The sequence below is a fragment of the Scleropages formosus genome, chromosome 13 (genome assembly GCF_900964775.1).
Source record: "Scleropages formosus chromosome 13, fSclFor1.1, whole genome shotgun sequence".
Taxonomy (NCBI): domain Eukaryota; kingdom Metazoa; phylum Chordata; class Actinopteri; order Osteoglossiformes; family Osteoglossidae; genus Scleropages; species Scleropages formosus.
Genome location: NC_041818.1, coordinates 28,892,415 through 28,915,389, shown reverse-complemented (window position 1 = coordinate 28,915,389; position 22,975 = coordinate 28,892,415). Strand labels below are relative to the sequence as shown.

Genomic DNA, 22,975 nt, shown 5'->3' with positions numbered 1-22,975 from the left:
GCGCGTTTGGTGTGGAGCGAAAACCTCTTTCACGACCCACCTTCTTCTTTTGAACTAAGTTTGAGGCGATACCGGCCCCTCTGCGCGCGTGCGCCTGCGCCTGGGACCCCCAGGTGGCACGTGCGACGTGGGGGGTGGGACTCGGACCTGGGCGCGCGCTGCAGCGCTGCCACCTTCCCGAGAGCAGACGGAGTTACGAAAGGAAAGGTATGTTGCGGTGACGGCGTGCGCGGACCGTAGTATATTCGGCTTTACGTATTTTAAATTGTATTGTAGCTGGGTAAAGTTGTGAAAAACCGCATAACTAGAATTTTAAAATACACTAAAATTAAATACATATTTTTTAAATATGTCATGTCCATGGCTGGCTGGCGGGATGTACGGTGTAATTAACTCGTACCGTAAAGACACGCTGAGTAACCGCCCTGCTGCTGTGCGTACTATGGTACTAGTAGTAGTGAAACAGAATTTCCTCTCAAACACCACACTTGCCCCCTTACCAGCGAATACCTAATAAAACAAGAAAACATATTATATTGAAAATAAGGGCGAAAGTAGTAGGAAGGTGTGAGGAATCGTCGATATTGCATCTACTCGTGTGATGAACGGTTGGATTGGTTCATACATGGAAAGAAACTAACTGTACTTAAGAATCACACGTCTGTACTGTATCTAAGTGTCTCTTCCTGCTACAGTAATGAACACTCTGTATTTTCTATGAGATGTTCGCCGCTCTGGGGAAACGAAAAGTGTCTGATAAAATGAATGTGAAGTCGCCTCACCGTGGACTGGCGTGTTGGCGCCATTTTCTTGAGTGAAGTCTAAACACGAAGACGCACAATGCTGCTAAGGGTTTATAAATAAGAAAGACGCGGCCGAAGCGTGTTTCATTTTAATTAAACTGTTGAAGCGAATTTGTTCTTTTTCGAGCTGGAGGAAGCTCGGGTAGAGAGAGTCATTGATCGGTGACTTAAGTATGTTTTGAACGGGAGACTGAACGAGAAGAAAGTTCCGTCTCCAACTTGGAGTGGCGTCCAGCCGCCCGAGCGCGAAGGAGAGAGTGAAGTGAGGAAAATTACTCAAAAACGCGATTTATATCTGACCCGAGCGGTTCGGACACCACAAAATACCGACAGTTCTTTTAATTCAGGACGGTGAAAGCGTGGATTTGTAGGAAAGAGACCGAAGGAGAGAATTTCGTGCCAAGAAGAGAAGAAGGAAGGACGTATAACGACTGGATCAGTACTTCACGAAGCGTCTTTCTCAGTAAAACCTCATGCTTTGGAAGTCTTAAGGTACTTGCTCGTACGTAGATTTCGGAAAAAAGAAGTGAGGCGGTGAAAGTGCAAAAAAAAAAAAAAAAAAAAACATTTATAGTTGGATTAAACAGCGAAAATAATGAGTAGCCAAGATGGTGGCGGCGCGAGGCGGGAACCGCGCAAGATGGCGGCCTGCGAGTAGCTGAGAGTTTTGGGTTAAACTAAGGCTGAAGGAAGCTAACGGTCTCTTAAATACTGACATACGTTAATAAGCACACTACAATGAAAAATGTGAACAAGCCAGTATGGTGGACGGTGAGAGTTTAGGGGTGAGATGTGTTCAACCTGATAAGAACAAACTGGTATTTCCTGTAAACTGATAATCTTGTCAACCCTTAAGTACCTTTTGAGCAAAGCTATCAGTTAAATATTGGAGAATGATTAAAAACTTGGAATAAATGATTGGTTGTTTGTGAGGATGCATAACAGGCAAGAATGGCTATCAGTTCAGTAGGTGTATATGGAGGTGACACTGAGTTGAGTCCAACTCATAGTGACCACTAGCATGGTTTTAATGGAAGAAGTGACTTTCCAGTATTGCTTTCCATCCATAGTCTGTTGGGTCCTAACCCCATACACCGAGTTGGATTCAAACCCATGGCTTTGGTAGCTCTGGACCTGTGAGTCGTTGGCTGTCCTTGCTGTGCACGCGTATGTTCCATTCAGGATGTGCACCTTCATGAAGGTGGTGGAGTGCCTGGATTGACTACCTCAGGTTTCATAGAAATAGACATGTTCCTCAACAACAAGCAAAGCAGTCATCTCATATGAGAATATTGCTGCATGACATGGAGTACCTGATCAAGCATTTACTGATGGACTGTAGTTTGCACTGGACCTTTGTCCATGGAACCATATGTATATGTTGTCCAAGATGTAATGTATTGACATAGTACAAAAAAAAATTATCATAGCTCCTGAAAACACTTGTGTAAGTCTAATTTACATCTGTGTTACACTCTAAAATGGCCAAATGTTGATGGGAGGGTGCATTTAAACAATCATACAACTTCTAAAAAAACAAACACATCTTTGCCCAAGATGTCTGGATAAGGGATTGCAAGGAATGGTGACTGCAAGAGGGAACAACTAAAGAGGCCTCCTTACATTTACATTTATTCATTTAGCAGACACTTTTGTCCAAAGCGATGTACATCTCAGCAAAAGTACAATTTATGCATTACATTAAGAGAAGGAGACATAGCTGTAGACATGAAAGTCTCAAGCAAACCTAGTTTGTTACCTAAAACTTGCTGCACCAAGGTTCATCGTTTGAGTAGGTGCATAAAACACAGGATAGACATATCCCGATACCCTCCCACAATTTTTTTTTTTTTTTTTTTTTTTTTAAATATTATAAGATACACAAATAAAGTACAATGCCAGAGTAGTGGCTGAATAAAGGTTGTATCTGGGGATGCTTATGGAGTTACGATGCGTGAACAGTTACATCGTAAATGAGCTGGAGAGATCTTGGGCGAAGTGGATCCGAAAAGGTGAGTTTTCAGACCCTTCTTGAAAATAGACAGAGTTTCCGCAGTTCTGAGTGACAGGGGAAGGTCATTCCACCACAACGGACCTAGAACCAAGAATCTCCAAGCTTTGCCTTTCGTGCGCGGGACCACCAAGTGAGCAGAAGTAGTTGTGGTCATATCCAATCAGAAATGTCCTTTGTCAAGAAATCTTGAACTGTATACATCTTAGAGAGCAAAAACATCTGAATTGGTAAAATCGTATGCAACATAAATGTCAATTTTCTTATAACGAAGACAAAACCACTTCCAGTGCTCTTAGACCTAGGCTTGAAACTGGATGACTCGGAAGACCTGTAAATACAGATGGATATGGAAAGAGCAATGTGGTCTATCACGTGTCTTGAAACACTGATAACATGTAAGCACAGCAATATGAGTTCTGATGTCTGTTTACACAACATACAGCTCCTCCACCAGATGACATGGCTCTATCCTCTTCCGTTCTGCATGTCCCAGTACCATCTTCAGCTGAGCTTCTTCAAGACTGTAATCAATCTGTTTGTCCTTCCATTCCCTTAATTTTACTTTTATTAATTTGTCTGCTGCTCGTCTCCAAGGAAACATGTTAAGGTAATTACAATGATTTACTCATTTATACAGCAGGGTAATTTTTACTGAACCACTCTTGCCCTTTGTTCAAGTGTACTACAGCTGGAGGTTAGATTCACACCTGTACTATCCTAAGTCCAGAAGCAGCAGCAGCTCTAATCACCGTATCACATGCTGCCCCCTTGTCTTCATAAATTAAGATCCTTGGTGTAACAGTTGACATGGATCTCTGCTTCTCTCTGCACACTGAAACAGTAACCTTATCTTAGAGTCACCTTCTCTAAAGCATTTGTAGACTCTACATATCATAACACAATATACCCAGCTCCTGGACCAGGCCTGACATGTCTTCCACCCTCTTCCATAAATCTTAGAACTCTGAAATTTTTTTTGTAGATTTTCTTCCACCTTTTGAAGTTAGTGTTCTTTTAAATCTCCCTTCCTCATTTCTCCATTGAACTTGATGCAGGCGGCTACAAGAATCCAAGACTGAAGACCATCAACAGATCTACTTTCTGATACCTACAAGACATGATAGCCTACTATGCTCCTCCACTTCTAGCCACTTTGTGGTTCCCTGTACAAGAGGTCCAAAACAAAAACGACAAAGGTTTTTGGTTCTGGCTCCAGTGTGGTGGAATGATCTCCCTTTTCAACTTAAAACTATTGAATCCTGAAGGATTTAAAAACACATGTTTCAGAATCACTTCACCCCTGATCTCCTGTGTGCTTGATAAATACTTAATAAACATGTACAATGTTTAAAAAAAAAAAAAAAAAAACTATGCAGCTGCTTGTGTGTAATGTGTACTGGTTTATGTAATGGTATTTGACAAATCAGTCTACATTTAGATCTCATCCTGTTGGTGAAATGCAGTGTTATGGTTTTTCTGAGGTGTCCATCACTTTGGAGAAAGGTACCTGCTGAATGGGGTGGCACAGCGAGTAGCGCTGCTGTCTCATAGTGCCTTGGTGGGGTGAGAGGACGTGGGTTTGATCCCCGCTCAGCCTGTGTGGAGTTTGCATGTTCTCCCCATGTTTGTGTGGATTTCCTTGGGGTGCTCTAGTTTCCTCCCACAGTCCAAAGACGTGCTGTTCAGGTTCCCCCACAGTGTGTGAGTGACACACAGAGAGTGTGTGTTCCACTATTGAATGGATGAGTGACCCAGTGTAAGTAGTGTATCTAGCAATGTAAGTCACCTTGGTGAATAAGGTGTGTGGGCTGATAAAATGACATAAAGTTTGTTGGAAGTTGCTTTGGAGAAAAGCATCTGTTAAATAAATTTACATTTATTCATTTAGCAGACGCTTTTGTCCAAAGCGACGTACCTCTCAGCAAAAGTACAATAAATAAATAAATTTAAATGTAAGTCTTCTATTATACTATATCTAAAATGTATTTTGACATTTTTTCCTTTGTGTTGTCTACCTTTATATAGTTCCTGTCCTGAACAGAAGGTATTACCACAGGTAGAGAACTGTCGAAACTTCACAGATCTTCAGATGGCCCAGGAGCACAAACTAGTAACAGAGGAATCAGATGTGGACCGCGGCCAAATAAAAGTGCGTGGACTCGTCAAAAACTCTCACTATTTAAAATGGGCTTACAGAAAGCTTTTGCATGCTTGGCATGGTATGTTTATTATCTGCATATTCAAGGGTTAATGTACTTGATGTTACAATTTCCGTATTTGTTTCTTTCCAGGGACCACAGACCCCAGTCCTCCCTCCCTCCTCCTCTCGAACCCTGCACCATCCTTCATTTCAGTCTCTCTACATGGCTGTTGGGTCCATGCAGTATAGCAGAGAGGCTATCAGGCACAGAGAAGTGGGATTTCCAGGTAAGTTCTGGGGTATTGAGCCCCTCATTTATAACACAGCACAATGACTCATGAGTGAGAGGCACTGTCAGTGATGTGTGTTTCTCTAATAAAGAACTCCTTTACTAGTAAGTAGAGGTGACAGTAGGCACTTAAATCAGTAAAAGGTAAATGTAAATTTAAAAAAATGTGGTACAATCCAGGGGGTGCGGTGGTGCAGTGGGTTGGACCGGGTCCTGCTCTCCAGTGGGTCTGGGGTTCGAGTCCCGCTTGGGGTACCTTGGGACGGACTGGCGTCCCGTCCTGGGTGTGTCCCCTCCCCCTCCGGCCTTACGCCCCGTGTTGCCGGGTAGGCTCCGGTTCCCTGTGACCCTGTCTGGGATAAGCGGTTCAGAAAGTGTGTGTGTATACTTTGTTTCTCATCTGTTCTTGAATTTTTTTAGATCGCGGCATGATGTGTTGCTTTTTAAGATGTGCTTCACTTTGTCAGACAGGTTCTGTTTAAGTGATTTCTTGATTCAACAGGTCTGGCAGTAATCAGGCCTGGGTGTATCAAGTGAAATTTAACTCAGCTTTCCAAAAAATGTGGTTAATCACAGTTCATTCATGATTTAACGGGGGGGGCAATTACGAGGTGTATGGGACAAGCGGTTCAGAAAAGTGTGTGGTACAATCCATTCTCAGAAAAAGAGACTATATTGAGGGAGGTAGTCCATTGCTCTGAAAGTGTGTTGTTCCCGGACTTTGTATTTGAGTTTTCTCTTTTTGTATGGTATGTCTGTCCATGGGCATATACAATGTTTTATTATATGAAAACGTAAATAAATATGTACATGCTTATGTAAGTTCTGTGAAGGTGGTCCCCCTACAAATAGCAGAAATTAAAAAAAAAAAAAAAACATAATTTGTGCTGTGAAAATTAGAATTTGTGGTGTTTTTGAGATGTTAGCAATTTTCTAATTTTTTTATAATCATTTATATCTTTAGAGAGAGAACCGCAGTTTAAATGGCACCAGTATGCCACTAAAGAAAAAGTCTGAATTTGGGTTTCTGTGCCATTGTAGGGGGGGCTGAGTGATGTCACATGCTATGTAAACAATCATTAATCTCTTTAAAAGTAAAAGAATTTGGGCTTATTCTTTAGTAGTTTGTGCCCCCACCATTCTGCAGTGGGATAGTTAAAGCATTAATACCTCCAAAAGTAGAGACCCATACTTTGAACAACACAAAACAGCATAAAGAAAGAAAGACCAGTTGTGTCTGTTTTTCTTTTTTGGAGGGGCCAGCTTCTCAGGGTGGGGTAACATCATGTTATGTAATCACTACCTCAAAAAGTAAGAGAGAATTCTTTTATGAACAGCACAAATGCAACAACTAACAGATGATGAGGTTTTAAACAGTGGATAAAGAGCGCTGTGAAATATGTCTAACAAGGGCTTGCTTTGCAAACTTTGATGGAGAAGCACTGAGCCTGAGTCATGTGCAAGTCTTGTACCACATATATAATATATATTCTGAGCTGTGGTAGGTCTACATGGCTGTTCTGAAGGTGCATTTTGCAAATGGTTATTTATGCATACACACAGCTGTGCGTGTATGTATGTGTATCTGTACTTTTTGCATCGTTTTTTGAAAATCTTAATTTTTAAATTAAAAAAAGGTCTTCATTGTTCTGCAGATAAACTGTATATAGTAATGGTGTTGAGGGGAGCTGCTGGGGTTAGTGTAAATAGTTGATGTTCTATAGGGATGGATAGTATCCATTCCTGTATATCATCCTGTGTTATATTCTGACTGGATGTAATGTTACTGACATTTACATTTATTCACGTAGCAGACACTTTTCTCCAAAGCAACTTACAATGGATGCTATGTAGTGTTATCAGCCCACACACCTTATTCACCAAGGTGATTCACACTACTAGATACACTACTTACAATGGGTCACTCATCCATACATGGATCAGTGAAACACACTCTCTCTGTGTCACTCACACACTGTGGGGGAAACCCTGAACAGCATGTCTTTAGACTGTGAGAGGAAACCAGGGCACTGAGAGGAAACCCACACAGACATGGGGAGAACATTCAAACTCCACACAGACTGAGCAGGGAATTGAACTGACGTTCTCCCGCACCACCCAAGCGCTATGAGACAGCAGCACTACTCGCTGTGCCACTGTGGCACCCTGACATTCTGTTTCCCGCTGGGGGATGGTGGGGGGTTCAACGGGCAACCTCTTAACCATTGTGGGGTGTAGGGGGCCCAGAGTAATCTGCGAGAGCTCTCAAGTGTTCAGAAGGCTTTCTTGTACTGCGTGGTGCGGCTTCGTCAAAGTTCTGACTGTAGACATGTACGTACTCAGTAAAGAGCACTTTTCCAGAACCCTGTCTCCTGAACCCCTCTAGTAGCTCCTTGGAGGGAAGCTACAATATACAGGCAGTCCCCGAATTACGAACGAGTTCAGTGTCTTCAGTCCGTCTTTAAGTTGGATCTTAATGTAAGTCAGAAAAGTTAGGTATTGTGGGTATCTGATATCAGTTTGTCAAATGTTTGTCTTAGTATATCATATACCATGTACCTTTCTATGCATAAACACATTAAAGAAACACTGTAGGCTATACTAAAAAATCTTTAATATAACAATACAGTAATAATACAATGTAATGATAACAATAATAAATATAACTACAGTATTTATAATAGGAGGGGGTGCGGTGGCGCTGTGGGTTGGACCACGGTCCTGCTCTCCGGCGGGTCTGGGGTTCAAGTCCCGCTTGGGGTGCCTTGCGACGGACTGGCGTCCCGTCCTGGGTGTGTCCCCTCCCCCTCCGGCCTTACGCCCTGTGTTGCCGGGTAGGCTCCAGTTCCCCGCGACCCCGTATGGGACAAGCGGTTCTGAAGGTGTGTGTGTGTGTGTTTATAATAGAGGGAGACATAGAAGGAGATGAATGTTACTACTGTGATGATGAACAGAGAACACGGAGGCTGGACCCAAGTGCAGGATCATTTATTCAGAACCAAGGGATTAGATGTGTTCTCGTGGTCGGGAGCGGGTGAATAGTCAGTCAGTCGGTGAACTGGATAGAGGCGAGGATCCGAAATCGTGGTCGAGGGACAAAGCGGGCGCTCGTTATAAAAGAGACGTGGAAAAGGACTAGGGATTGATGAGGGACTTGGAAAAGCAAAGCAAGGTAGGTCTGAAAATGCTGAGGGGGGTTGTCTCAAGTGAGTTTCCGCAACTAGAAGTGTCTTTTGTAGCCAAGTGCCCTCTCAGAGTGAGTGAGTGAGTGTGTGTGTGTGTGTGTGCGCAAAACATTAAAGAAACTAATGTTCGTTTTTTCAGTGTCCGTTAGCGTTTCACCTTTCACTTTATTAGTTCCACTTTAGTTTCAATCGTGATCGTTTCCCTTTTCTAGATGTATCACCATCGCTTGCATCACATTTACGCTTTGGTGCCATGGTTAGGAGGGTAAAAACAAAAAAAACTTAGTCAAATACAGTAACACACGAGACACTGAACAGGAAAAGAAGGAAGTCTTTGTCCGACCTTGGGCCCACATGCCCCAACCGCGAGCCCACGAACCGCTCTAGACGTGCAATGTTTTGATGCACGTCGCAAAGTAGTGCCCGTTTGTTATTACCAACCATTGATTGTTACTTAAGGGTGACAAAAAAAAAAAAAAAAAAAAAAAAATCAACTTCCGATCAGCAAGGGGGTGGTTCGTAAGTACGGGTTGTATGTAAATTGGACGTTTGTAATTCGGGAACTGTCTGTATATGTAAAAGGTAATCATTAATTCCTTGTTCAGAGTACAGTATGAATATAATTTCAGTGGAACATAAAGCTGAATCTGTGTCTTCTGTTGCCTTTGTCCAGTGCCAGCCATGATCCCGTCAGATTTCTTTTATGTGGACCCAACACAGGTACCCGGGCAGCGTGTGTCCAACAGTGTATCACAGCTGGAGGTCAGTGCAGTAAACCGTTTTCCATTTAAGCTCAGCTTGTTCTAAATCAATCTGTTTTACTGCCGCTGTCTTCGATGACATCTCTTCCATTCGTGTAAAAATTGACAGTTTGGAATATTATTTTATATGTTCTTTTTGAACAGTATTCTGTACATGTGTACAGTTTTTGAAAACCACTTGAGACATGATTATGCTATGGCCATCGCATGCACCAGTTTACCCACTTTTTTATTGTCACTTTACCTAAAATACTGGTGGAAAATTTTATCAGAATTTATTCTGCATCTCAGATAAGAAAGATTTGAAGAATTATTGACTATCTACACTGTCTGAATTGTCCCCCACCCCCTTCAGATTTTTTGAGCACATTGGATTATATTGAGAATGAGTTATACAATACTGATTTTTATCCTTATTGCTGAAATTATGTAGCTTTGTCTCTCAAATGTGACAGTGAGATGAATATGTTGTATTTCTACACTTTATGAATAAAACAAGCTACGCTGTTTGTATAAAATGTGTTTATGCTGTCTCCATGTCTTCCCTGTAGGTCTTTGAGTGCTGCCAGCTGAACACCCCTCGTCCCATAATGTCCACCAGCGTTGCCCCTTCTCTGCATTTTGACACCTTCAGAAGGGAACCACATCTGATCAGAGATCTGGGCTCTCGGGTGACGAGTCTGGAACCCCCATGTGATCCAGCACTGTCTGTATCTCCACTTGCCATGAGACGCAGAATGGAGATCATTCAGCTTTCCATGGAGGAAGACCAGGCCATCACCAGCCTCCTGAAACTCCACTACTCCACCCAGGACTCCACTCCAGCTGACCTGATGGCTATGGAAGATGGAGCCCAACACAGTGGGTCTGACGCGATTAGTCCAGAGCACGGGGCTAAAGGAAACCTCCCAAGCACAGACGAAATAGTTGATTCCCCAACGTGTAGAGAGCTCACAGCTATGGCCCCACAGTGTGTAAATTGTGATGTTCACTCTAAACCCTTTGTGGAAGAGCTGAACTTCACACATGCCGATGAGCTACTATACAGGGACACTAGGAATTGGGGTAAAGGGGAACACCGGGACAGGCTGCCAAGAGGAGACCTCCACCCAGAGCGATGGAATCAGGGTGTAGAACAATGGCAGGTGAGGGCCAGCATGCACCTGGGGCCTGATGGGGGTGGCCACTAGGTGGTCCCCGAGACAAGGAGCAAGAGATGATCACTGTACTCTGTGTTTTTGAAGGTTGGGCTCAAATTCAGTTTAAGTAAGAACATGTAATGGGAGTATATACTGAGCAAAATACTTAAACAGCATTTCTGCTTTTCTCTCACTTTAAGTATTTATAGTTTCTGACTACTGCTGCAAATTGTAGGAGATGCTGAAATTTTTTTTGGTGTTATAAAAAGTGTTACTGGTACCAGTTACATACTGAATGGTATAGCAGTATTTATTTGTTGAGTTTGAAAACATAGCTGGAATTATTCAGCAAGATCTACACCACATCATATATACAGGTCCATGGATGGTATTTCTCCCAAACAGTAGCATAGACATCCATGTGTACCTTGGTGCTTTTATGTTACATAATATCTGCCTGAGGACTGTCTAGCTGGGAGTCTGACCAGGTCTGGGTTCAGGTTACACTTTTTTTGTCCTTCTGATCAGCAGTGCTTCAGAGCACCAGCAGGATTCCAATTTCCCCACTGGCCATGATCCACCACTGCATTGCCGATACAGTGCCTTGGTGTGGTGCATGAGTGTTCCTTGGAATGCGTCCCAGTGACAGTACGAAGAATCTGTGTCGTGTATTGGAGCACTCTCAGCAGACCCTTGGTTCAGGTGAAGACTGATGAGATTTTCACCTTCATGAGCTTGTCCAGCTTTTTGTGGCAGCATGTGCTGCCTGTATGACTCTATAGCGCTCACGAAGGTTCCGTCGGCGGACGTGTTCATTGGTGATCTCCTGTACGTACCTCACTGGGAACCAGCCTTTCTGTCCATCTGAAAGCCGTATGCCCTCATACCAGCCTGGAGTGGAGGGGATAGACATAATGAAGAAATGGAGGAGAGAAGGTTGGATAGGACTAAAGATGGACATCAAGGAGAAGTTGCCTTCCAAAAAAAGACTGGTTCACTAGACTTGAAGACATTATCACCATGAGGAAGCTCACCTTCATTGGTTTTGCGCAGGATGTTGATGATATCCAGCGGTTCTAGACTGAGCTCGTCGGCCTGTTCAGCGACATACTGCTCTACGCAGTGCACCTGGGGGCAGTCTGAAGAGTGCAATATGAATGCACATACATTGTCTACTTGTTTTACACTTGACTGCTTTTGATATGGTCGGGCAGAAATAGATGGCATCACTCACCCCAGTCCTCATAAACCACCTCATTAGTCTCCTTCTCTAGGTGATCTGGGTGTGGGAAGGCTGCAATCCACCTGTCCATGTCAGACCTGTGAAGGTCAGATGAATACATTTCCAGTTGGAGACTGGTTCCTCTGTCCTGCACTGTGTTTGTGAGAGAGGCAATACTCACTGGGTGGGGGCTTTCAGAAGACGCTCAATCATGCGTCCCTGGTGGTTCTCGAGCAGCGTCAAGCAGAAGCAGTGCTCCAGTGTTGGGTTGTTAGATTGCTCGGACACTGGCTGCACCTGAACCAGTGAGCGGTGGGCGTGGTCAATCACGACATAGCGCTCCAAGCTGGCAGGAGAAAGTCGGTGCATGTCCTGTCATGTCTAAATCCACACATCAGTAAGGAGGACATGGCTGGCATTCACAGCCTAATGGTCACATGGCACAGACTGACTGACCTCTTCTTACTAGCAAGGATGAGGAGGTCATTGAAGAGGAACAGAAAGATGGGGGTAAACTTGGGCCGTAGGTTGAAGAGGGTGCCTCCTTTGGCCATCTCCTGAAGCTCTCCCCGCTTCTCCAGGAAGCGGTTTTGGGAGATGATTGGTATGGCCTGTGGGTAGATGTGTCTAGAGTGAGCAGGTTCCGCGCACTTTCAACAAAATGGAGCAGAATCAACGCGAACATGTCAAACCGGGTAACAGTGTGAATCACTCACTTTGAGCTTCTCAAAGTCCAATGTGTTGGTAATATGTATGAGCTCCTCCATTTGCTTCATCTTGCCCACCTCTGTATTGCAGTCATCTATAATCTAATACAGGTGGTGCGTGGGAAGGTATTAGTCAGAGTCAAGGTTCGGGTGTTTCATTGCAGGGGGCAGGGTTACAGAAGTGGGGGAGGGGTAACCGACCTTGGCCACAGATCCTAATGCTTTGGAGGCCGTCATATCCTCTTTGGTTCCTTCCTTAGTCCTCTTCAGGATATTCTGGCAGAACAAAGTCAGGTAACGTCAAGAAAGACAGACACAAAAGCATTTAAAGTGATAATACAACCACCAGCCAGTGAAGGGTCACCGGATCGTCACCTCTATGAGCATTTTGATCCTAGTGATACGCTGGAAGGGCAGCAACAGGAAGGACATGAAGGGCAGGCGCTGACATTGGGGTGACTCCTGTAGCCGGGTGATGACGGCTGCAAACTGCGGGTTCTCCTGCCTGGGAGGGACCAAAGCAGTATTGTCAGTAACAGTTGACCTCTGCAGCTGTATGTATGACTTCGAAGCCACAGTTAGGGTTCTGGTCAAAACTCGTTTCGCAAAGAATTTTGTAAAGCTTTTGTGCTTTTGAACAGAGGCAGCAAACAGCAGGGCTCCCCACAAGGAGTCTGGTGCTCACATGAGCCTGGTGTAGGTCTTCTCCTGGTAGACCTGGTTGCGGACATAGTCAATATAGGCAGGGAAGTGATGCTGAGCGTGATAATGGATGATGTCGCATATGTCCGAGATCACCACATTCTGGTCCACGTGTTTCTCCAGGTCCATCAAAAACCTGCCAAAGGAGGAGAGACTATCAAACCAGATGCCAAGATGTGATGATTAAACATTACGATGGCAGATCTTAATGAACCAAGCTTTGTAGAAGTGACAACTGAATGGTGCTGATGATACAGACAGGAACAAAAGGAGAGCATAAAAACCAACAAAACAAGCCTAAAGGAAGAAGTAGATAATGCCTGATAAACGAGTGGATAAATATTCAGGTGACCCACAAATCTGTGCACCTTTTTCTTGCTTTTTGCCTGTTGAGCTCCCCCACTGCTTTTTTCTGAGCACCTATCTCACCTCTCGCTGACCTCCCGGACCCGCAGGATATTGGAGAAGAGCCTCTTCTTGTCCAGGATGATAAGTGTGTCACTGAGCTCACGCGAGTCCATGAAGTGGTCGGTGAGCACGTGGAGGGAGCGCAGGTACGAGGTCTCTGATGTCAGAACTTCAAACATGCTCTTGAGAAGCAACAAGAGATCACAGACTGAAAAGCCTAAGCAAACAGTGCCCTGCACTAAACTGTATGCCCCACAACAGCAGCAGCATCATTTACCCTACAACCCTTACCTCCTGGTGACTGCACTCCGCAGGGCTCAGTCTCTCCAGGATGCCGCTCTCCCTGACCTCTGGCAGGTCCTGCCACAGGGTGCTCTTGAGGGAGCCTCCCTTGGCCCCGCCTGCGATCACCTTGCGAGGCCCCCAGTCCATGCTGTAGTCTGTGCTTGTCTTGCTGATGTTGCGGCAGACTGTCTGCCGCCGGATCTCCTTGGTGATGACGGTGGCACGGTATGTCTGGTAGAGAGGCTCTGAGGACAGACCACAGGAAGGCAGATGAGGACGTCACCGAAGTCATACAGTCATAGGAGGTGAACTTTGAATGAATGTGTGTGTGCATGTACTGCATGTGCTCATGGTTTCCCATGGTAGGTCAAAGGCCAGTGTGCCCTCACCATCCTGGAGCTGAGACTTCCAATCTCTGGACTTCTTGCAGTGGGGGGCTGGTGATGGGCTGGGGAACATGGACATAGTTAAACATGGACTATCCAGATGTCAGTCCATTGGATTTCTCTGCATGTATAGGAATCGTAAATGGTGAAGTGTACATATCGTTCTACACCCCTTCGTCAGGCTGACATCGCGAGGCCTTAGAAAGTCACTGGCTGACAAGACGGACCTGTCTGCATGACCCCCCAGTTGCACTGGAAACTGCTTATTTAATGCTAGCATTTCTGATTGAGTGATTCAAACACACCTGGGAGGGCAAAGGGGCAGAGTAGGTGGCCTGCAATTATGACTGGGAATGATTTATTATTAGTATTATCTATTACATGTTGATCATCATCACGAACATATTACTGCTGAGGAGGAGAGGTGAACTTACAGCTCCCCAACCGTGTCCACTTCATCACTTCCAGCTTCACTGTCCTGATCTGTGGATGACAAAAGCAATAAGGAAAAAAAATGCAGTGAGGTGTCAAAGAAGATGTTACTGCTGCAAAGACAACAGAAACAGGAAGGACACAGTTGTCCTTTGATTAACGATGCACATTGAAAGAGGACGCGTCCCCCTGGTGAGTGCCCACCTTTGAGGCGTAGGACTGACGAGGCAGACTGGGAGTTCAGGCTGCTGCCATCTGGGCTCGATCTGGCGGGTGGATCCATTCCTCTGGGTTGGGGTATGAGGGGGCTGGCTGGCCGGGGGGGTGGTCTTGGAGGTGGTATGCTGAGCTGTGGCCCAGGGGAAGATGATCGAAAAGCACGCCACTCCTCTAGGGTGGGCTGGGGCAGAGGGATGCCGAGGGGCATGGGGACAGGGTGGCCGCTTTTTACTTTGTCCTGGTTGATGGGGACCCGAGGAGGAATGGTCGGAGGGACCATCTCTTCTGCCCCAGGAGTTTGGGAGGAGTGTGGAGCCACCTGACACTCACCGGTCGTGCCTGAGGCTGAGGAGGCCAACTCAGGCAGGTGAGCCATCTTCAGCTGCTCAGCACCAACAGCCATCTTGTTCCCTGTCCTGTGGGTCAATTGTAGGACTGGCTGCTGTGCGACCTCTAGGACATCATCGTAGATGGGCTCGTCCTCCTCCGGCGAAGGGCTGCCGCTTGAGGCTGGCTGTGCAAAGCTATCAGTGGGATCATACTTTGTGTCAGCCACGTTAGAGATGTTTGAGGTTCTCTTCTTGATGGCATATTGCAGAACGTGGTGGAACCTCGATTTGTCCACGAGCTGTCCCTCAGGGGGCCCCTCCTCCCCTCCTGAAGACTCGCTCCTGTCTTCTGCTCCCTTATCGTCTCCTCCACTGCTTTCTTCCGCCTCCTCTCCACTCTCGTCCGCATTTTGGACCTCAAAATCCTGTCCGTCATTTTCCTCATTGTCTTCCTCATTCTCCGCTTCTGCCTTCGGCACCCAGACGAGTTTCATGCCGGGCCGCTTCAGGTGACAGATGCAGCTGCAGTCCTTTTCACAGGACACCCTCACGGGGATGCCTGGCTCTCTCTTCGCTTCCTCGGCTACTGTGACAGCAACCAGCTCCTCCACGGCCTTTCCATCTGGGGCTGAGAGAGACAGGGCTGGTCTTATCTGACACTTTCTTCAATGTTAAGTTTACAGTAGGGGGATTCAAACCTGCAACCCACAGGTGGCAGCTCTAACCACAATGTCATCTGCTGCCCCAGCCATCAAAACACTGCATCAAGGTCAAGATGCTGCACGAGAGGTATGGAGCTCATACACTGGAGCATTAGTCAGTCCAGATGGGTTCGAAACAACCAGGACCCCACAAAGGTCAATGGCAAACCAATCAACCAATCAGGACTGTCCACTGACCGGGGTCAGTCTATAGGCTATACAGACTCCTTATTCTTGCTTCTTTGCCTTTCATGTTGTACACTGCAATCATGTTGCTTATGAACCCTTCGTGGTCGACTGAACACCCAGCCCCTCCACATGAGCTGCCCATCTTCTCTTTGACCTTTCAATTGGGCTGTTAAAGTTTAAAACCATGTTCAAGTGTACTAGAGCAAGGACTTGAGTTAAACAGCACACGAGACAACCTGCTGTGTTTCCTCCTTCCTGCCTCAAAGTAAATGAATAAGACATGAATCTCTGAGCGATGACCACTGTGAGCAAGTACCACAGGCCCCAAGGGGCAACTGAATTTCTCACTGCTGCTCACTAAAACTCTTTTGGCTCTGAGGAGAGGTGTGGTCTGCTGCTAGCTGTGATCAATGAGTGCTGGAGGTGTGATGTGAAGGCTGCCTTACATACCAGCTGTACAGTGAATGACACAGTGACATGACAGCGTAACATGTCGATAGCTGGCAAAAGAATGTAGAATTGGATCTTTCAGCCTCATATGAACTGTCATCCCAATAGAACATGTATCAAAGATAGGAGTCCAGAGAAAAGACCTGTGCCGCTACTGAAACAATGTAATATGGCAGCGCCCCACCCTCCCTCTCAGGGTAAGGGATGTCTATTCTCGGTGTGCTGATCAAACAGGTTCCTGGCTAGTCACATGACCCTGCACAACAGTCAACACTGGATCCAACAAACTGCTCTTTCAATGACTTGTGTGAGTGGAATGAGGAAGGAAGAGTGAAAGATGATAAGAGCTGTATGGCACACTGCTGCACCAGTTATGAGGTACACCAAGAGCCCAGAACATTGAACACTAGCGGTAGCACCTCAACAGTACTCTGTCAAGAGAAGTAAACTAAGAATTTCACCGGAATCGCTCCCAAACGTGTGCCGCTACTCCACCGGAATCTCTCCCAAATGTGTACCAAACTCCACTGGAATTTCTCCCAAAAGCGTGCCACTACTCCACCAGAATCTCTCTCAAATGTGTGCCAAACTCCACCGGAATCGCTCCCAAGTGTGTGCCAAACTCCACCGGAATTTCTCCCAAATGTGTGCCGCTACTCCACCGGAATCGCTCCCAAATGTGTGCCGCTACTCCACCAGAATCTCTCCCAAATGTGTGCCGCTACTCCACCAGAATCGCTCCCAGGTGTCTGCCGCTACTCCACCGGAATCGCTCCCAGGTGTCTGCCGCTACTCCACCGGAATCGCTCTCAAATGTGTGCCAAACTCCACCAGAATCTCTCTCAAATGTGTGCCACTACTCCACTGGAATCGCTCCCAAATGTGTGCCAAAGTCCACCGGAATCTCTCTCAAATGTGTGCCACTACTCCACCGGAATCGCTCCCAAGTGTGTGCCAAACTCCAATGGAATCTCTCCCAAGTGTGTGCCGTTACTCCACTGGAGTCGCTCCCAAATGTGTACCGGGCTCCACCAGAATTGCCACGCTACCCAAATTGCTTTGAAATGTGTACCGCTACTCCATCCGAATCGCCACGCCGTACCGCTACCACACCAGAACCGTTTCCAGATGTCTTCTGCTACTGCACGAGAATCACTTCCGCATGTGTACAACTCCTTCACTGAAAATCACCACGCCGGACAGTCACTCCACCACAAACACTGTATTGGATCACTATGCTTATGAAAAGCCGCAACTGATTTTAGTCTAGCTTGATGTAAATCGTTCCCATGTGAGGTGTCATATTAAATGTAATAACGTACAGCGAAACACAGTAAGCCGGAGCCACACGTGAGCACGAAGAAGGAAGAGGTGCGTGTCAATGATCTACCTGCTCGTCCTCTGTCCTGTTCCGCAGGAGCCCCTGTGACCTTTACTCCTTCTGGCGGCTCAGTCGTCTCATCTCCTCTGGCATTCTGTTTAGAGAGGCGACTTCTCCTCGCAGGTAGTGGTGGGGCCTGGCCAGCATTCACCGGGGGAGTTAGAGCTGGTTTGGGTTTCACAGTGGGGGCTCTCTTGGGTCTTTTGTGGGCCTTGATAGCCCCAAGAGAATCTTTCTGGCTGAACTTCTCCACAATGTTCTTCACTTTTCCAGCATTATTTGGAATATCTCCCCGAACAGTAGGCGAAGGGCACTTCAAACCCTCAGCTAGCAGTTTCTGCCCCACAGGGGGTCTGTCTCTATTCTCCATTCTAGCAAAAACAGAAGGCTGAGAAAGGAGAGAAGGTTCCAGAAGGGACAGCTGTTTGGTGACTTATCAGGGTTTAATAACTCAAGATCAGTTCTGGTCCTTCCTCCTCTACACATGCTAAGAGTCAAAGGTTAGAAGGGGCTCTTCATTTTCACCTGCCAAAAGACACAGAGAAATGAGTGAAAGGTAAGTGAAAGGTAAAGCACATCACTAGCCTCGCATTGTCCAAATTTGTCTGACTTTCAGGACGCAAGTACGGTCGATGTCCAGGAGAAAGCTGTCCTTAACTACAGGATATGTTAACAGCACACTTCTAAGAGCAGGAAGGCACGGGTGACTGCAAAGTGTCGCTTAAGCTGCGGGAAGATACGTCAACTATGAACGGTGCAGGAATTCAACAAATGCTTGTCTGACGTGAAATGCATGTGTCTCCCGGTCCTACAGCAGTCTAGTGTCAGTGGGGCCTGGGACACCCGGGACACCTTGGACACCTTGTGCTCTGCCCCACCCCTTGCTGACGTGGCTACGAAATACACATGAATCTTAGCGAGTCAGCTCCCGAAGTGAAAGGAGACTTTGGGTGACTCCCATAAGCGCAGAAATCCGAGGAGGGAACACACTCCCACGCTTCTGTTTCCAAGAACACGCTACGCAGAGCGAGACGGCAAGAGGCCTGAAGGAACTTGTCCCATAAACACAGCAATGTGCCCTGCATTCAGTTTAATGCAGAACATTTTTGCATTACACATTCACGAAAAAACCATACAGCATCTGTTACTGAGCTATTTCACACTACATACTGTACGTAACATATATGAGCTGTGTTCACACTACATCTCCACCTTAGAGCAACACGAGAAACAGTTTGGTAATATCACATGTTTTAGCAGGTTGATCACAGTACATCACACAACCGATCTGAGCCCAAGTAACAGCGCAAAACTAGCGTTTGTGGAGAAACCTACACCAGAGCCCCATGTCCCCCTGAGCCGCACTTCCGGCAGTTTCCAGTGGATCCTCTGCAGCGTTTCCACGGCGTGCTGGAGGATGCTCCGGGACCTGCTGAACTGACCACAGAGGGCACCCAGCATGAGGGACTGCAAACATCAAGAGCTCAATGACGCCTCTACACAATAATGTGTGTGTGTATATGTGTGACAGGGACCCCACAGCGGCACAGGGCTCTACACATTGCACCCCCTCTCTGGATTGAGAGCCAAATCACAAGACAAAGGCTGATCAATGGTGTCTCGGGCATCAGTTACTGCAGTCACACACACACACACCCTGAACCTTGTGTGTGTGTCCCAGTCTCCTTTCCACAGAGTACATGAGGCCAGCGTCACAGCCCCTCTGCTTCTCCCACACACACACGTTACAGTGAACACACTAACTGACTAAGTCATGCTGCAGCTGCCCTTTTCACTGACCAGCTTGAGAGGTTGCGCTCAGCTCTGGTCCAGGTCTCTTCCTCTAGGACCGCTGGTCAGCCGAGAGCTGAGGAGAATGGAAGACCTGCTGGCGCCTAAGTATCCCATCCCCACACACACCCGCTTCCTTTCCACACCAGCTGACACGCTCGCTGTTTAGTGTTTACCTACATATAAACGGGACAAAGAGTGTGTGGGGAGGGACAGAAGGGCAATTAAAAAGATGTGCTTCCCTGAACTGTGTGAAGAGTGCAGCATGTTTCCAGCCCACCCATTGATGATTGACACAACGAGTGGAAATGAGGTATAGCGACAGTGACTCCGCACTTGCAGAACTTCCTCATGGTCTTTCATTTAGCGAAGTTTCTCCAAAGTGATTTCCAATTAACTCTATGTAGTGTTCTCAGTTCACGCACTTTATTCACCACGGTAATAAACTACTTACAATGGGTCATTCGTCCATACGTCAGTGGAACACACACACTCTCTCTGTCACTCAGACATTTTGGGTGAACCTGAACAGCATGTCTGTGGAGTGTGGGAGGAAACCAGAGCACCCGGAGGAACACGGGGAGAACATGCAAACTCCACACAGACTGAGTGGGCGTCGAACCCGCATCCCCTCGCAGCACCCAGGCGATGTGAGACAGCAGCTCTACTCGCTGTGCCTCCGGTGCCGACTTCCGCAAAGCAAGCGACATGAAGCTCACCCTGGAGCTAAGCCCTCTTGGAGGATGAGCAGGAGGATGCTCACGTTCGCCCCAAACTTGGTTACTCATATTGAACGAAACGAATAATTGTTTGGGACTTTGGGAACCGGGCTGGAACCAGGCTCTCTGTCCGCAGGACTCATTCATTTACATTTATTTGTTAGCAGTGTGTGTTTCATCAGCAGCTGAAGGTTCAGGTACAGATGCTGCCGCTGTCTCGTAGGTCGTACGCAGAGTGACCGCTCTTACAGGACTGGAACATCACTGCAACAAATCGCAGCGTTCACAACCACACACTGCACCGTACACCGATTGATTGTGATCTGCCCTGTTGCTGTTCAGTGAAAGAGTTTAGCGACACGCTGTGCAGACGAGGTGTGTTACAAGATGCCTAAAACCAAGAACTTGAACGCGGGACACACGCGGGAGGGCGGAACCTGCAGATCAAAGGAGAAGCATCACGCAACTGAGCCATGTAAACACAGACTGTGCTAGATGATTTGCACCCATGTAACACCACACACGCACAGCTGTACCATTCCTGTTGGATGTCAGGGAGTCCACTTACCCCTTTCCACTTCACTGCTGACTCAAACTGCAACACGGAGACAAGGGACCCCCAGCATCACTCCTGGGAATCAGGAGGTGTATGTATGTGTGTGTGTGTGTGTGAGTGAGAGTATGAGTGAGAGAGAGAGAGAGAGAGAGAGAGAGAGAGAGAGAGAGAGAGAGAGAGAGAGAGAGAGAGAGAGCAGACCACTGGTTGTCCTCCTGGCACTGGAGTAAAGCACCAGGTTACAGGTCGGTGATACACGTTTACGTTACCAGAGTAAACTGTCTGTCACCGGGAAATAAAATCTTTCTTCGTTTAAAAAAATCTGTCAGACAAAACATTTCGCTCTTTCATCCAGTCTTCAATTTACTGACTATTGTGTAACTGCGCTGGAGTGTGTACTGCAATAACGAACAAGTCAAGTGTACACTGTACCGCATCTGTGTGTGTGTGCGCTACGAGAGCTACGGTCAAATGGCCAGCACCGGTGGTAGTACAGTAGGGTGCAGTGCAGTGCAGTGCAGTGCAGTACAGTACAGTGCGTAGGTCGCGCGCACACTGATCGTCTGAATCCAACTCTCTGGCAGAGTAAAGAAACACCGAGCTGATGAAGTAAAAAGTACTTTGATTCACAGCTGCGTTTGCAGGGAGAACTTCGCTCTGCCGCGTACTACTAATCGGAGTAAAATACCACAGTAAAATGTGCCCAACTGTGGCTCAGCTGTGCACGTGCTAAACTTCCCGAACCTGGGAGAGCGAGGCACACGTGGAAAAGACACTGTTCGTTCGTGTTCGTGTGCGAGCACTTATCATCATGATCATGTGAATGTATGTATCATGTATGCGTATAATATGCTCTGTGTGTGTGTGTGACTCACCGAGGCAGAATCCTGCAGCGCTCCATTCTTCGCTCGGAAGTACCGCGGACGGGACGGTGTAAATAAAAGTATAAAACACGGGTAAAAGCGTAAAAGGAGTTTAAAAGCCTCGTTCGCTGTTCCGCCGCGCGCTCGATCCCCACTCGGTCCCCACTCGGTCCCCACTCGGTCAACGAAGGAAACCCGCAGATCCGAGCGGAGACACAATGGAGCCGCGAGGCGGGACGGACGCGCTTCCTCGCGCGATCACAGACACGCCACGGGGGACACGGACAGTAAAGACACGAACGATGTCGGTAATTCGCACGAATCGCGGAGCTGCTGCGACGCGTCCGATCAACTCGCTTCACTTCCAATTGCTGCCATGAAATAAATTCCCTCCTTCAGCGGCGCTCCGCGTCTGTGCGCGTGCGGCCTCCGCGAGCCTTTGTTTGTTTCCTCCTTCGCGGTACAACAGCCACTGGGAGAGGTACTTTACCACACCTACGGGGAGAGGAGTACTTATCACATTTACAGGGGAGAGGAGTACTTTACCACACTTACAGGGAGCAGAGTACTTTACCACACTTACAGGGAGCAGAGTACTTTACCACACTTATAGGGAGCAGAGTACTTTACCACACTCACAGGGAGAGGAGTACTTTACCACACTTATAGGGAGCAGAGTACTTTACCACACTCACAGGGAGAGGAGTACTTTACCACACTTATAGGGAGCAGAGTACTTTACCACACTCACAGGGAGAGGAGTACTTTACCACACCTACGGGGAGAGGTTCGCACAGACGTGCACATTTCAAAACTGAAATGTGTCACCATGCTTACACTGCTGTGCACGTACTCTTCACTCCAGCGTTGCTCAGTGGGGGGGGGGCACGAGCCCTGCGTTACACCTACGTCATGATGAGAAAGGAAGTCCTGTTGGAAGGTTCTGTCAAACCGGAAAAATTGTTGTATTTAGATGGGTCACTTGAGACAACCCTTCCTGGATGGGGGCCTTCTCGTGGCGGAGGGGCTTGCGTGATCTAGGGATCTCCAGAGCTATGTTGTCAGGAGCAGCATGCTTCTGGTAGGGTCTTCCATGGTGACCGGGTGTAGAGTGAAGATCCAGACTAACATCACCTCAGTGCGACTTAAGGTCACAGAGAGGAGAACTCTGATTGTTGTTTAGCAGCAGTTCAGAGTATCCCACCTTCTTGGAGAGAGTAGATGGGGTTCTGGACAGGGCCCCACCTACAGACTCCATAGTCCTGCTGGGGTACTGAAACACTCATGTTGGCAATGACTGGGAA

General features: G+C 47.0%; 2 protein-coding genes across 5 annotated transcripts; one reads left to right on the top strand and one right to left on the bottom strand.

Moving 5' to 3' along the window:
* Positions 1-70: 70 nt before the first annotated feature.
* LOC108923200 (uncharacterized) lies at positions 71-10,609 on the top strand. The gene is made up of 5 exons (XM_018733839.2): positions 71-207; positions 4,843-4,966; positions 5,109-5,244; positions 9,105-9,193; positions 9,744-10,609. The coding sequence occupies exons 2-5, from the start codon at positions 4,907-4,909 to the stop codon at positions 10,380-10,382; spliced, it is 924 nt and encodes a 307-aa protein (XP_018589355.1). The 5' UTR covers positions 71-207; positions 4,843-4,906; the 3' UTR covers positions 10,383-10,609.
* A 78-nt stretch (positions 10,610-10,687) lies between these two features.
* Positions 10,688-22,157, bottom strand: arhgef15b (Rho guanine nucleotide exchange factor 15b). Of its 4 annotated transcripts, none has more exons than XM_018733836.2 (18): positions 21,684-22,157; positions 20,821-20,883; positions 19,078-19,179; positions 17,752-18,267; positions 14,678-15,649; positions 14,476-14,524; positions 14,045-14,103; positions 13,662-13,900; positions 13,392-13,552; positions 12,946-13,098; positions 12,636-12,765; positions 12,462-12,536; positions 12,270-12,362; positions 12,010-12,164; positions 11,735-11,899; positions 11,566-11,651; positions 11,366-11,470; positions 10,688-11,222 (listed from the first exon to the last, which is right to left on the bottom strand). In XM_018733836.2, the coding sequence occupies exons 4-18, from the start codon at positions 18,110-18,112 to the stop codon at positions 11,059-11,061; spliced, it is 2,967 nt and encodes a 988-aa protein (XP_018589352.1). In that variant the 5' UTR covers positions 18,113-18,267; positions 19,078-19,179; positions 20,821-20,883; positions 21,684-22,157; the 3' UTR covers positions 10,688-11,058. The 4 variants fall into 4 exon arrangements, with proteins under 4 accessions (XP_018589352.1, XP_018589351.1, XP_018589350.1 ...); XM_018733835.2 differs by having other exon boundaries at positions 19,078-19,174; positions 21,684-21,837; XM_018733834.2 differs by lacking the exon at positions 19,078-19,179 and having other exon boundaries at positions 21,684-21,837.
* Positions 22,158-22,975: the final 818 nt, after the last annotated feature.